We start from the raw sequence: 15,315 nt of genomic DNA, 5'->3' as shown, positions 1-15,315 counted from the left end.
AACTTTTCCCACAACTTAATTTCCCAGAGATTACTTTAAAAAATATTTATTCATATATTTAATATAAATAAAAATAATAAATATAAATTATATATATATATAATTATTAGATTATTATTTGAATAATTATATTTATACTACTCATAAATTACAACTTTCTGTCATTAGATTACAATTTTTTTTCTTACTATTTTGACTTTATTCTTGTAAAATTACTACAGATTTTCCCATGCTTACATTGTTTTTTAGTTTTCTTGTTAAATTATATTTTTGTCTTATATTTAAACATGATATAATGTTTATGTCAGTTTTTCCTTTTGTTTTGTTTTATTTATTTTTAATTTCTCCATATATATAATATATAATTCATTCATTTTCTACATAGTAATATTATTATATTAATTAATATTATTATTATTGATTCCACCCTTATTATGATGATTATTATCATTATTATTATTACATATATATATACGTATATACCATTTCATATTCCCTATGCTAGATGTAAAACAAGTATATATTTGTGCCTGATTTCGGTGAAACAGTGCCATTCTAAGGCCATAAAAAGTACTGCAGGTAGTTTTTCAAGCCGTCATTTAAGGAAGCAGTGTGACGTCACCACATGTGCTTGTATTGAGCCAAGTTCAGTACGTGAGACTTTGCATGCTAGCTCGGGAACAACAACAACACCACCACCAAGACGGGGGGGCAAGTTAGGTGCGTTTTTGTGTGATTTTCTTTATTTTGAACACCTTGTTGGTCGAGGAGGACTTTTGTGTACATCCCCGATGGAGCACGGCTGACTTTTTACGAGCTGAACCCTTCCACGACTGCTACAAAGTAGAAGAAAAGGACTCGGATGCTAAAGTATCTGGATTCTTGAAGAAAGATGATTTCCTGTAAAATTCAACCAGGAGTCTGCAGAGCTTGGCTGATTCGTGTAAGGATTTTGTGTTTTTAGACATAAATAAGTCAGCAACAGTTGTAATATGTAATGTAACGTGTAATGATTATACACTGCAAATCTTCAATGATTTACACAAGTCTTTTAATTTGAAAGTCCCTATTGGGTATTCCAGCCATTCCCATCCCCTGTTGAAAGTAATTTTAATCAGAAAAGTTGTCAGTTTTTGACAAAAGTCCTACATTTATAAGAAAAAAAGTCATATTAAGTCGTCAATTTACGAGGAAAAAGTCGTACCGTTATGTGATCAAAAGTTGTAAAATAAAATAATCAAAAATAAATCAATCATAATTTAATTTAAAAAATTGTCAATTTATGAGAAAAAGTCCTACATTTATGAGAAAAAAAAGTCATATTAAGTCGTCAATTTACAAGGAAAAAGTCGTACCGTTATGTGATCAAAAGTTGTAAAATAAAATAATAATTAATAAATGAAATGAAATAAATAAATCATAATTTAATTTAAAAAATAATTTATGAGAAAAAAAGTCACATGACGAGAAACTCATTCATTTACAAGAAAAAAGCTGTACATTTACGGGATAAAAAGTTGTAAATTTTTGAGACGTAAAGTCATCATATTATGAGAAAAAGTTGTCAATTTATGAGGAAAAGTCATACCGTTATGTGGTCAAAAGTTGTAAAATCATAATAAATAAATAGAATTAAATAAAATTAAACAAATAAATCATAATTTAATAAAATTTATGAGACAAAAGTCCTACATTTAGGAGAAAAAAAAGTCATATTAAGTCGTCAATTTACGAGGAAAAAGTCGTACCATTATGTGATCAAAAGTTGTAGAATAAAATTATATAAACAAATCATAATTTAATTTTAAAAATTGTTAATTTATGAGAAAAAAAGTCGAGAAACTCATCCGTTTATGAGAAAAAAGCTGTACATTTATACACAAGTAAAATTTAAAATTAAAGTCATCATATTATGAGAAAAAGTTGGCAATTTATGAGGAAAAAGTCATACCGTTAAGTGATCAAAAGTTGTAAAATAAAATAATCATAAATAAATACAATTAAATAAATAAATCATAATTTAATAAAAAAATGTTAATTTATGAGACAAAAGTCCTACATTTATGAAAAAAAAAAGTTTTGTTGTTATGTTGACATTGAACCACACCGACTATTAAAGCTACTTTCTTCCAGGTGACATCCAGACAGGAGCTCAGTTTGTCCACCTATGTGGGCCCGCAGCCGGTGCCCCCTCTGGGTCAGACCCTGCAGGGCTACCTGAAAGGTCTGGAGCCCCTGCTGCCTCCGGAGGAGCTCAGCCACACCCGCAGAATGGTGCAGGAGTTCGGCCGGCCCGGTGGTCTCGGTGCACAACTTCAGAGACGCCTGGAGAAGCGAGCCAGGCACACCAAGAACTGGGTACGTGACTGCTTTTTTAATCTTGCTGGGAAATGTCACACATGTTGCTGATCCAGCAAGGGGGGTGGGCAATACCACAATTTGGACTAAACAGGGGGGCGGTATACTTTTTAAAACACAAAAATGTATTAATTTTACCTCTCCTGTACTTTAATATTGTTAGCAAACATAGATAGAAGAATATCAGCAAACAGAAAAGGTGCGCTTGATTTGCTCACACTAACCTACCCACCCACAGCACAGTACGGCAAGCAGCAATGCTGCCTCTGTCCGCCAGACGGAGCCATAGAACCACCGAGCCCAGAGGGAGGCTGACGTCATTGCAGCACCCTAATGAATGCATTATGAGAAAACTTGTTACATGTTTGTAATATTGTTTGTATGTTTTGAAACATGTGTCCCTCTCCCCATAGATCTCAGACTGGTGGGTGCAGTGGGCCTACTTGGAGAGCCGACTGCCGTTGCCCGTGCACTCGAACCCGGCTATCTCTCTCCCCAGGAGAGATTATAACGGTTGGAGGGGGCAACTGTTGTGAGTGAACACACGCTGCACACACTTGCTCGTTTCCTCACACTGGAAGGAATGCAGCGAGACGTGAGACGCAATAATTAGTCGTCTCGTCTTACGTTTGGCCGCTGTGTGATTTATTGGAGTGTATTCGTAAAGAAAAAAAATATTTAATAAAAAAATATTAATAATGCACTAGATTTTATTTTAATTTGAGTATTTATATTAAAGTGTTAAAATTAGTTTTTGTGTATATACTCAAGAAAGTGGAACTCATTTGTTTTGATTAAATAATTAAAAATAAAAAAAATAATAAAAAAATAAATATTAATATTAAATATATGTAAATATATTAGATTGTATTTTTGAATATTCTGAAGGATTGTAAAAATGGCAAAATAATATATACATTATTAATAATGCACTAGATTTTATTTTCATTTGAGTATTTATATTAAAATATTTAAATTAGTTTTTGTGTATACACTCAAGAAAGAGGAACTCATTTGTCTAGATCAGGGGTCGGCAACCTTTACAATCAAAAGAGCCTTTTTACCCCCTCGCTCACTAAAGAAAAATAGACTGGAGCCACAAAACATAATTTAAAAACAGCAGAGACGTGCTCGAGTGGTTAGCACGCAGACCTCACAGCTAGGAGACCAGGGTTCAATTCCACGCTCGGCCATCTCTGTGTGGAGTTTGCATGTTCTCCCCGTGCATGCGTGGGTTTTCTCCGGGTACTCCGGTTTCCTCCCACATTCCAAAAACATGCTAGGTTAATTGGCCACTCCAAATTGTCCATAGGTATGAATGTGAGTGTGAATGGTTGTTTGTCTATATGTGCCCTGGGATTGGCTGGCCACCAGTCCAGGATGTACCCCGCCTCTCACCCAAAGACAGCTGGGATAGGCTCCAGCACCACCCGCGACCCTCGTGAGGATAAGCGGTAGAAAATGAATGAATGAATGAATGAGAGACGTGCTCACATTCACAGCGAATTGCGAGTCTCCCAAGATTTTGATTGACTGCCAGATTTGGAGGGAATTTTGGGGTATCAAAGTAGTTCAGAGTTGATCAAGTAGTCTTGGTCTCACAGAAAGTCTGATTTTTTTTCAAAGATGCGTATTATCCCCATTTGGGTGTTAAAAAAAAACTTGAGTATTGTGAAGGGAGCCACAACAAAGAGGCTGAAGAGCCACATGCGGCTCTGGAGCCGTGGGTTGCTGACCCCTGGTCTAGATTAAATAAATAAAATAAAAATAAAATAATAAATATTAATATTGAATATATTATACATTAAATATATAAATATTATTACATATATTAGATTGTATTTTTGAATATTCTGAAGGATTGCAAAATAGCAAAACAATATATTTATATTATTAATAATGCAGTAGATTTTATTTTCATTTGAGTATTTATATTAAAATATTGAAATTAGTTTTTGTGTATATACTGAAGAAAGAGGAACTCATTTGTCTTGATTAAATAAATAAAAATAAATAATAAAAAATTTATTTTTTTGAATATTCTGAAGGATTGTAAAAATAGCAAAATAATATATATATTATTAATAATGCCCTGGATTGTATTTATTTATTTTAAAAAATGTCTATGTTTATTAAAATGTCCTGGCTGGTCCATCAATGTCATTTTATTCATTGATATATTTTCTTAATTTTTAATAATTTTTTTACAGATAATTTTCTATGTGTAATGTCTTTGTAATGTCTTTGTATATGTGTAATGTAATGTCTTTTTTTTTGCAGGTTTGCATCCAAACTGATAGCAGCAGTGCTCGATTTTAAGGCCAAAATGAACACGTAAGTCCTAAAAAAAAAATGGCGTCCTACATATGAAATTAGCACAGGATCATATTTTCATGCGTGAACATTACAAAAGCAAACAGGATCTGTTAATTCTCCACAATATCATCTAGGTGTCATGATCCCTACTGGTAAACATGCTAGCCATTTATCAGACGTAAAACTGATCTCCTCGGCGAACTCCACACAACCTGCAGTTAATCCTCTAACGACCCTTTAATCTTACCACGTTGCTATTTGTGTGTGTGCGGTGTCCTCCAGCCTCGCTGGCATGGCGTTATTTCTTGATGCGTTGATGCGGTGTCTAAATTTATATGCCGAGGAGGCACAAGACTGGCAAGACTGGAAAACGGGAGTTCAGAACATTTCAATGTCTGCTTTTCTTATTGTGTTAGTTAGCAAAAAAAAACGACACAGTCACACCAAAAAGCTGCCTGTATGGTGATGCAATGACTTCCTTGTTATTGTTTTAAACTTGCACAGACACGTGCGTTGTGCAATTGGTCGTTGTGCAAATCGTTCCTTCTATTTCGGTATTTTATGCAGTTTTTCATTCATTCATTTTCTACCGAGAGGCGGGATACACCCTGGACTGGTGGCCAGCCAATCACAGGGCACATATAGACAAACAACCATTCACACTCACATTCATACCTATGGACAATTTGGAGTCGCTAATTAACCTAGCATGTTTTTGGAATGTGGGAGGAAACCGAAGTACCCGGAGAAAACCCACGCATGCACGGGGAGAACATGCAAACTCCACACAGAGATGGCCGAGGGTGGAATCGAACCCTGGTCCTCCTAGCTGTGAGGTCTGCGCGCTAACCACTAGACCACCGTGCCGCCCTGTATGCAGTTTTTGATTTGATAATTTGCTTTTGAGAGAGATTTAAAATGTACCACAATGTTTCCTTGAACTGAACGACTCGTGTGGTGTCTTAGTGGACAGCTGCCAGTGGAGTACATGCGAGGAAAGCCTCTATGCATGGATCTCTACCCCCTCCTCTTCTCCTCGTGTCGCATCCCGGGACCCAAGCACGACTACATCGTCCATCACGGCACCCACCGCCGGTCACCAACACACATCACCGTGGTCAGGAACTATCAGGTCAGGCGGAATTGTGCTTTTTGTTTACCTCTGCATTATTAATGATGGATTAATATTATTATTCTGTGCATTTTCTGGCTTTTTTAGCTTGCATGAAAACTTGCAAAAGTTTGTGTGATAATAATAATAATAATACATTTTATTTGTATAGCGCTTTTCAGAGTACTCAAAGTAAAAACAGAGTAAACGATGCATTAAAATACAATATCCATACATTCATTCAGAGCTAAAACAAGGCTAAACGCGGGGCGAGGTGCAGCAGTCAGGTATAAAAAGTTAGAAATGAATTTTTTTTTTATTTTAATTAATTTAATTTTAAAATGTAATAAAAAAAAAATACATTAAAAAAAGAAATTAAAAACTGATTTAAACAGGTGGGTTTTGAGTTGTTTTTTGAAGGTGGGAAGATCGGGGCAAGCACGGAGTGAATGGGGCAATTTTTTTTATTAAATTAAAAAAAATTAATAATTAATAAAAAAATAATTTTAATTACTTGAAAATTAAAAAAAGAAGAAGAAATTAAAAACTGATTTAAACAAGTGGGTTTTGAGTTGTTTTTTGAAGGTGGGAAGGTCAGGGCAAGCACGGAGTGAATGGGGCAATTTTTTTTTATTCAATTAAATTTTTTTTAATAATTAATAAAAAAAAATTTTAATCAATTAAAAATTTAAAAAAGAAGAAGAAATTAAAAACAGATTTAAACAAGTGGGTTTTGAGTTGTTTTTTGAAGGTGGGAAGGTCAGGGCAAGCACGGAGTGAATGGGGCCAGAGGGTGGGGGCAGCGATGGAGGAGGCTCTGTCTCCCCAGGTTGCCTTTAAAATTAAAATGTAAATCGAAAATTGGCAACAATACAAAAATGTATTTCCTAAATTACTTCTCCTTAAACTGGTTAACTGGATGATTATTGATGATGATTCCATTTACTTAGCAAATGTATTTCCCTGCCAACAGTTCTTCCAGCTGGAGGTATACAACAGTGACGGTTCCCGTCTGACGGAGAGTCAAATCCATGAGCAGCTGTTGAGGATCAGGTCTCAGTCCTGGAAGACCGACAAGGAACCGATGGGCATCCTAACCAGCGAGCACCGCCACACATGGGGACAGGCCTACAACCGCCTGATAAGAGGTAACGCGCACACATAGCGTACCTGGAAAAATAAAATAAAATAAAATAAAATAAAATAAAATAAAATAAAATAAAATAAAATAAAATAAAATAAAATAAAATAAAATAAAATAAAATAAAATAAAATAAAATAAAATAAAATAAAATAAAACAAAACACTTCCCTATCTGTGTCTGCACATTTACTTTTTGACGCACAGCCAATAAATCATTCTGGTATGTCAGTCAGCAAGGATGATATGTACGTGTGTGAACGTGCATGCAGTCGTGCAACAATGCGGTACATTGCGTTTGGTAAGTGTATGTCGGCCGCCCTGACTTAAGCGGTCGAAATCGCTTGCACATTTACTTTGGCTGAAGCCACATGGAAAACTTTTTTTTTTACTCTAACAGACGTTGCTTAAATAATTTTGTTGTGTGTCTTCCAACACAAATATTTTCTAATGTATCTATGATTTTCTTTTGAAGCTTATTTTGCACTGAACACGAAGTAACTGAGGTTTGAGGTTTCCAGCTCATAGATGAAATGAGCTGGAAACCTTATATTACAAATATACAACATAAGATGGCCAGAAATATTTCAATATTGAACAAAGCAAAATTTGTTCTCAATCAGAAATCACTCCACACAAAATTAAAATTAAAATTAAAATTAAAATTAAAATTAAAATTAAAATTAAAATTTAAATTTAAATTTAAATTTAAATTTAAATTTAAATTTAAATTAAAATTAAAATTAAAATTAAAATTAAAATTTAAATTTAAATTTAAATTTAAATTTAAATTTAAATTTAAATTTAAATTTAAATTTAAATTTAAATTTAAATTTAAATTTATTAGGATAAAAATTTAAATCAAAATTTTAAAAATTTAAAAACAACCAAAAAAAAATTAAATTATATTATGAAAGCAGGAAGTGAACAAATGTAACAGTTACTGATTGTAAAAGTACCAGATGGAGGGGTAAGATTTAATAAGCTTTGCTTCTTCCTACTCCTTTTGGACATGTGGAACTGTGAACTGATTACGTGATGCATTCAATTGTAATCTGATGCATGTTCAAATGAAATAAAATCATTACTATTACCATTAACTGTGTGCATGCTTTAATGCCGTTATGCAAGGATGAACCCTCACTTCCTGAGACCTTACATTTGTGCTTTTAGCTCTCGACTGTAAAACAAACTTTAATGTATGTCTTTATCGTTTTCCGTACTCAGATAAACTCAACCAGGAATCGGTGGGGGCAATAGAGAAGGGTCTTTTTTCTCTGTGTCTGGATTCGCCTGTCATGAGGATATCAGATGAGAAGTACACACACACACTCTTATATGTCAAGTGATACCATAATATACCATGTTGCTTATTTCCTTTTTTTGAATGACAGGTATGCCAGCCGTAAAGCGGCTCAGGTCCTGCATGGAGGCGGGACTTTCTCCAACAGCGGCAACCGCTGGTTCGACAAAACTCTGCAGGTGATTGAGCAAGCCGCTCACGTTCAGCAAATAGAGTTGCTATCAAAACCATGGCGTGTTGACTTTTGTGTTGTTTTGTGCAGTTTGTGGTGGGCGAGGACGGCTCCTGGGGGCTCCTGTACGAACAAGCCACGGCCGAAGGTCCGCCCATAGCAACCCTACTGGATTACATCCTGCACTACTGGTGAGATAAATGCATTATTTGGTAAATAAAGGCCTTCTGAAGATGATAAATGTAGTATTCTGCACCGGTAATGTTTGGTGAGACACACAAGCACCAGACTTGAATATGACAACATGAATATACAGCAACACACAGGCGTATGAGACTTATTTATGTCTCTTATCGTGTCTACTATATTGGGTAATATGGATGTAAACGGCAGGGATGTGCAAACTGCGGCAACATCAGAACCACCAGGCATTTCCAAGTATAGCCAGCTGGCGGTGCTATTGCATGCCATCCAAACAACACAACACACATGATGTATAAAGTAACATATAAACAAATATCTACATGTAATACTAAAAAAAAAACATAAAAACACCCATACATTCCTGCCGCAAGGCATGCCGGGTAGCCTGTGATACTTTTCCCCACATTCTATCGTATTTGTTGCTAGATTCTAAAATATGTTAAGGAGTCAACACCCAGTGTTTTATTGTTCATAGTTCATAATGTAGTTACATGACTACCCAGCATACCTTGCGGGCATTTGGAAATAGCAGTTTGACGTTCCGTGTTATGTTTAGCGCTTAGTTGTTGATTTATGTGATGCGTTCACTTGCTGTGGGTGTGTGTTATTTTTCTGTTTTGTTGCACCGTGAGCAAGTATGTTGTTCTGTTTGACGACACCTCTATATAGACGGACCAAATAAGCCAAATATTTTAACCCCATGTTTACCCATAAGGGTTATTTCATGTCTAGAAGGCTATAATAATGTAAAAAAAAACATATTTAGACGGTGGTAAACAAGTCTTCTTTGCTCTATGCAACTATAAAAAATGTAATATTTAACATTTTGGAAAATTGTTGCACAGTGATACGCATTTAAGTCAGTACTGCTTATGTCGACAACCTGTTTTCATTACCAAAAAGTGATGAAGACATAAAACAAAAGACCGTTAATGTTCATTCATTCATTTTCTACCGCTTTTTCCTCACGAGGGTCGCGGGCGGTGCTGGAGCCTATCCCAGCTGTCTTCAGGCGAGAGGCGGGGTACACCCTGGACTGGTGGCCAGCCAATCACAGGGCACATATAGACAAACAACCATTCACACTCACATTCATACCTATGGACAATTTGGAGTCGCTAATTAACCTAGCATGTTTTTTGGAATGTGGGAGGAAACCGGAGTACCCGGAGAAAACCCACGCATGCACAGGGAGAACATGCAAACTCCACACAGAGATGGCCGAGGGTGGAATTGAACTCGGGTCTCCTAGCTGTGTGGCCTGTGCCCTAACCACTTTCTATGCCGCATGTCCTCCAATGAACTGCTTTGCTCAGACACAATGCAGAATGGGAAACTTCAAAACTCATATTGGTACTTCTTTGTATATTTTTAGGTACACCTTTGGAGTGTTAAGTTACTGTGTGATGAGTTTAGTGTTTTTTGCAAGCATAAACATAAACTCATAGACATGTTGTTTTCTATAATAGACATGTTTTTGGAATGTGGGAGGAAACCGGAGTACCCGGAGAAAACCCACACATGCACGGGGAGAACATGCAAACTCCACACAGAGATGGCCGAGGGTGGAATTGAACCCTGGTCTCCTAGCTGTGATGTCTGCGCGCTAACCACTCAACCGCCGTGCCGCCCACCGTTAATGTTGACGTGTTTTATTCTTAACGTCATCATTATCGCTAATCAACAGTCAATTAATTCTGATGTTTTTTGTTTTTTTTTACAGTGAGAATCCCGATCCAAGGAGAGCGCCGCTGGTCCCGCTTCCAATGCCCAAGAAGCTTTACTTCCACATTGATCGAGACATCAAGCGTGACATAGAGCACGCTAAGCAGAACCTTGATATGTGAGTTACGTAAGTTAGATAGACGTTTAAAGTCTAAGAAAGACTTATCTCGCTGTACACTTGTCAACCGCATGTTTGTTTTTCCACTTGGGACGCGTGTTAAACACAGTTATCATCGTCAAGCTGTCAATCAAACATTTCACTCAATGTGGCTGAGTTTTGGTTGTTTTGTATTCCTTACCACCTTCATAACGATAATAGAGGAAGCTGACTCTAGTGGGACAGTTTTCAACATGAAAACGGCTTCCATTTTTTTTATTTTTCAGGTTTATTTTTATCCTGCAGTGATAAAGAATTCTATGCAAATGTTGTTACAGACTGATCAATGACCTGGATGTCAACGTGTTTAACTTCAAGAAGTTTGGCAAAGATCTTCCCAAGCAGCACAACCTGAGTCCAAACTCCTTCATCCAAGTGGCGTTGCAGTTGGCCTACTACAGGCAAGGAAACTTATATATAGTGATCCCTCATTAAATGTGGTTAATTGGTCCCAGATCCGACCCTCGATGAGTGAATTTTTGCATTTCTAAACTGAATATTTTTGTAGGTTGTGATATGCCGATATTGTCCAATTTCCAAAACTTCGATTTTCGATGTCCAACATGACATATTGTATCTCCTGTGGTGGAATGAATCAGACATTCTCAGTAGTTAGATCATAGAAAATCTGTTTATGCCTTTCAGAATACAGCTTTTAACATTATTAGAGCCCTCCAGATCTAAATATAACACCCCTATAGTCACCTTTACACTCATGTTACCCGATATATTACAAATATACAACATAAGGTGGCCAGAAATATTTCAATATTGAACAAAGGAAAAATTTGTTCTCAATCAGAAAATCACTCCACACTCTTTATTGCTCTCTGATTCTACCATATCTTTGTTATTGTGTGTAAATATGGGCTAATAACTATAAAAGCAATCTTCACTCGCTAAATGTACTGCAAAAAAGGTCAGTCAGGATAATTCATAATGCCGCCTACAGAAAACATACTAACTCCTTATTTGTAAAATCACAAATACTTCAACTCGCTGATATAGTTCATCTTCAAACAGCTAAAATAATGCATTTTAATTTTAATTTTAATTTTAATTTTAATTTTAATTTTAATTTTAATTTTAATTTTAATTTTAATTTTAATTTTAATTTTAATCACAAAAAACTTACAATTACAAAAATTTAAATTATATTAGGATAAAAATTTAAATTAAAAAAACAAAAAAAACAAACTTAAATTATATTAGGAAAGCAGGAAGTGAACAAATGTAACAGTTACTGATTGTAAAAGTACCAGATGGAGGGGTAGGATTTAATAAGCTTTGCTTCTTCCTACTCCTTTTGGACATGTGGAACTGTGAACTGATTATGGGATGCATTCAATTGTGATCTGATGCATGTTCAAAAGAAATAAAACCGTTACCATATAGTCCACATAATAAGAGTAAATAAGCCATTTAAGACATACTAAATAAGCCTTGCGTGTGTTGCTATAAATGTGTTGCTTTGGGGAGCAGAGTGAGTGGCAGACAGGAACGCACGGATGCAACAATAGCCCATATGGAATTATTGTGCATCAGTTGTGTTGTGATTGACTAATATTTCAATTAGTTAGTGACAAAAAAATGCAAAAAAAAAAAGAAATAATGAACAGTACAGTATATATATATATATATATATATATATATATATGTATATGTATATATATATATATATATATAGCATGTATGTACTATATATACAGTATGTGTATAGACCACCTACAAGGTTTTATTATTTGTCCACGTCTCTTTGCAGAGTTCACAACGAGGTGTGTCCCACTTGCGACATCGCCTCTCAGAGGATGTTTCGAAAAGGAAGGACGGAGTACATCCGCTCGCCCACGAGCAATGCTCTTAAATTCATCCTCTCCTTTGTTGATGCATCCGTGTCGGTGAGATGCTGTCGGATTTTTCGTTGTGGAAAAAAAAACACCTCACTTCAACTAATGAGCGCTTTTCTAATATTTTGTCCTGAAGCGTGAAGCCAAAGTCCAGCTGTTCAGAGAAGCAGTTGAAGCCTACTCAGCTTTGACGAACCAGGTATCATTAAAATGTTAAATCATTAAAACGCTATTTAAGACATTCTTACATATGTATGCTATGTGCTACATGCAGGTACTTAAAGGACACGGTATAGACCGACACCTTCTGGGACTTAAGCTGCAGGCCATCGAAGAGGGATGGAGTGTTCCCAAAATCTTCATGGATACCGCCTATGGTCTGGCAACACACTGGAAACTCCGTACCGGCCAGGTGTGTCTTTACACTGCAACCACACATCATTTTATAATACAGCCAGTTGGTTCCCGACTGTGATAAGTTAATTTCCACCAAGTTAGTTAATTATGTCAGGGTTGGGTTAATTGTCCTGCTGCAGAAGTTGGTTTCATTTTGAGGTCACTAACATATGGCATATTTTTTGGTAGAAAGCAGGATTCATGGTTCTATTTATCACAGCATCAGCACCAGACCATCACACTACCACCACCATATTTTGCTATGATTGCTATGATACAGCCGAGTCAGTTAGCACAAAGGCCTCACAGCTAGGAGTTCAACCTTGGCGTGTGTGTCCAAAAACAATTGGCGACCAAATTGTCCCATGTGTGATACTGGATGCAAGCTAACATAAACAATAATACAATAATAAAAGGATGAGGTGGCTGCACGGCGGACGAGTGGTTAGCGTGCAGACCTCACAGCCAGGAGACCAGGTTTCAATTCCACCCTCGGCCATCTCTGTGTGGAGTTTGCATGTTCTCGCCGTGCATGCGTGGTTTTTTTTTTTCCGGGTACTCCGGTTTCCTCCCACATTCCAAAACCATCTCTATCAGAGAAAACAACATGTCTATTAGTTTCTTTAGCCATGTTTATGCTTGCAAAAAACACTAAACTCATCACACAGTAACTTAACACTCCAAAGGTGCACCTAAAAATATATAAAGAAGTACCAATATGAGTTTTGAAGTTTCCCATTCTGTATTGTGTCTGAGCAAAGCAGTTCATTGGAGGACATGCGGCATGGAAAGTGGTTAGTTAGGAGCTAGGAGACCCGAGTTCAATTCCACCTTCAGCCATCTCTGTGTGGAGTTTGCATGTTCTCCCCGTGCATGCGTGGGTTTTTTTTCCCGGGTACTCCGGTTTCCTCCCACATTCCAAAAACATGCTAGGTTAATTAGCGACTCCAAATTGTCCATAGGTATGAATGTGAGTGTGAATGGTTGTTTGTCTATATGTGCCCGCCTCTCGCCCGAAGACAGCTGGGGTAGGCTCATCCTTTTCATTCATTCATTCATTTTCTACCGCTTATCCTCACAAGGGTAGTGGGGAGGTGCTGGAGCCTATCCCAGCTGTCTTCAAGCGAGAGGCGTGGGACACCCTGGACTGGTGGCCAGCCAATCACAGGGCACATACAGACAAACAACCATTCACACTCACATTCATACCTATGGACAATTTGGAGTCGGCAATTAACCTAGCATGTTTTTGGAATGTGGGAGGAAACCGGAACACCCGGAGAAAACCCACGCATGCACGGGGAGAACATGCAAACGCCACACAGAGATGGCCGAAGGTGGAATTGAACCCTGGTCTCCTGGCTGCGAGGTCTGCGCGCTAACCACTTTCTATACTGCATGTCCTCCAATAAACTGCTTGCTCAGACACAATGCAGAATGGGAAACTTCAAAACTCATATTGGTACTTCTTTGTATATTTTTTAGGTACACCTTTGGAGTGTTAAGTTACTGTGTGATGAGTTTAGTGTTTTTTGCAAGCATAAACATGGCTAAATAATGAAATAGTACCCGGTACATCCTTTTATTATTGTATTATTGTTTATGTTTAACTCATCCAGTATCACACACAGGGGCCCCCTATAAGGCGCCACTTTATTGTACATCCGCAGCACTTTTCCTTTCACTTTCACTTTTCATCAGCATACTAATATTCTATATGATTTGTCTATCCCCCCTCCCTCCCCTTTAGGTGCCTGCAAATACAGACAGTGTGATGTGTTTTGGGCCACTAGTTCCCGATGGTTATGCCGTATGTTACAACCCACAGTCAGACCACGTCCACTTTTCTATAATTGCCTTCAACTGCTGCGAGGAGACAAATGCAGAAATATTGGGTGTGACCCTGAGGGAGACCTTGTGCCAAATACAGGAGTTACTTGAACCCACCGTGGAGATCTAAGATCCTTCCAAATTTGACTCCTGGAAGATGAAAACAAAACATGTACAATTGCTCATTGAGAATGGATTTTTCTTATGCATGCCACTCGGTATTATGTAAGATTTGCTTTGTCCAAAAATGAATCACTCCAGCATTAATCACAGCCAAAGCTTTTCTATATATATGTTGCACTAACCACCATTCCAAAATGATTACTGTATGAATTACTTTGTGTTTAAGATTAGGACCAAAAAGGTGTGTGTTGGTGTTTAAGTCAAGGTTGTGTAGCTTATGTGACCTGGTTTTTCAGGCGTGCTTGTTGCTCAACTTAATAAAGTTCACGTTATTGCACTGGCGAGGTTGTTGGTGGCGTGGAATTATTGCCAAATTTACACGTACAGGATATGAAATCCAGCCTTGCTGACCAGTAAGATTAAGAATTATGACAATGAATGTTCAGGGTGATTAATTAATCGGTTAATAAAGTGGTTCTTAATCTATTTCAGCTATTTTTTTTGCAGAAATATTCACAAAAATGTGTAATGTGTATATTAAGATCTATCTACTGTATTGAAAATTTAATTATGAATAAATATTATAAATTAAATTATTTATAAATAAAAAGTTTATTTATTTAATAGCAGAAT

General features: G+C 36.7%; 1 protein-coding gene across 1 annotated transcript; it reads left to right on the top strand.

The window, feature by feature from the left end:
• Nucleotides 1-641: 641 nt before the first annotated feature.
• Nucleotides 642-15,139, top strand: cratb (carnitine O-acetyltransferase b). Its single transcript, XM_058047615.1, has 15 exons — nt 642-943; nt 2,134-2,358; nt 2,772-2,890; nt 4,639-4,692; nt 5,641-5,806; nt 6,759-6,933; nt 8,153-8,243; nt 8,320-8,407; nt 8,491-8,591; nt 10,328-10,447; nt 10,765-10,887; nt 12,249-12,384; nt 12,470-12,532; nt 12,608-12,745; nt 14,480-15,139. The coding sequence occupies exons 1-15, from the start codon at nt 893-895 to the stop codon at nt 14,687-14,689; spliced, it is 1,860 nt and encodes a 619-aa protein (XP_057903598.1). The 5' UTR covers nt 642-892; the 3' UTR covers nt 14,690-15,139.
• The last annotated feature ends 176 nt before the right edge of the window (nt 15,140-15,315 follow it).

This window comes from Doryrhamphus excisus, chromosome 14, assembly GCF_030265055.1.
Source record: "Doryrhamphus excisus isolate RoL2022-K1 chromosome 14, RoL_Dexc_1.0, whole genome shotgun sequence".
NCBI classification, from domain to species: domain Eukaryota; kingdom Metazoa; phylum Chordata; class Actinopteri; order Syngnathiformes; family Syngnathidae; genus Doryrhamphus; species Doryrhamphus excisus.
Note: the sequence above shows the minus strand (reverse complement) of the source record. Positions and strands in the feature narration are given on the sequence as shown.

Coding starts and splice junctions, on each gene's coding strand:
- cratb (XM_058047615.1), top strand. CDS start 893: ATGATTTCCTGTAAAATTCAACCAGGAGTCTGCAGAGCTTGGCTGATT. Junction 4,693..5,640: donor TTTAAGGCCAAAATGAACAC/GTAAGTCCTAAA, acceptor GTGGTGTCTTAG/TGGACAGCTGCCAGTGGAGT. Junction 10,888..12,248: donor TTGCAGTTGGCCTACTACAG/GCAAGGAAACTT, acceptor GTCTCTTTGCAG/AGTTCACAACGAGGTGTGTC.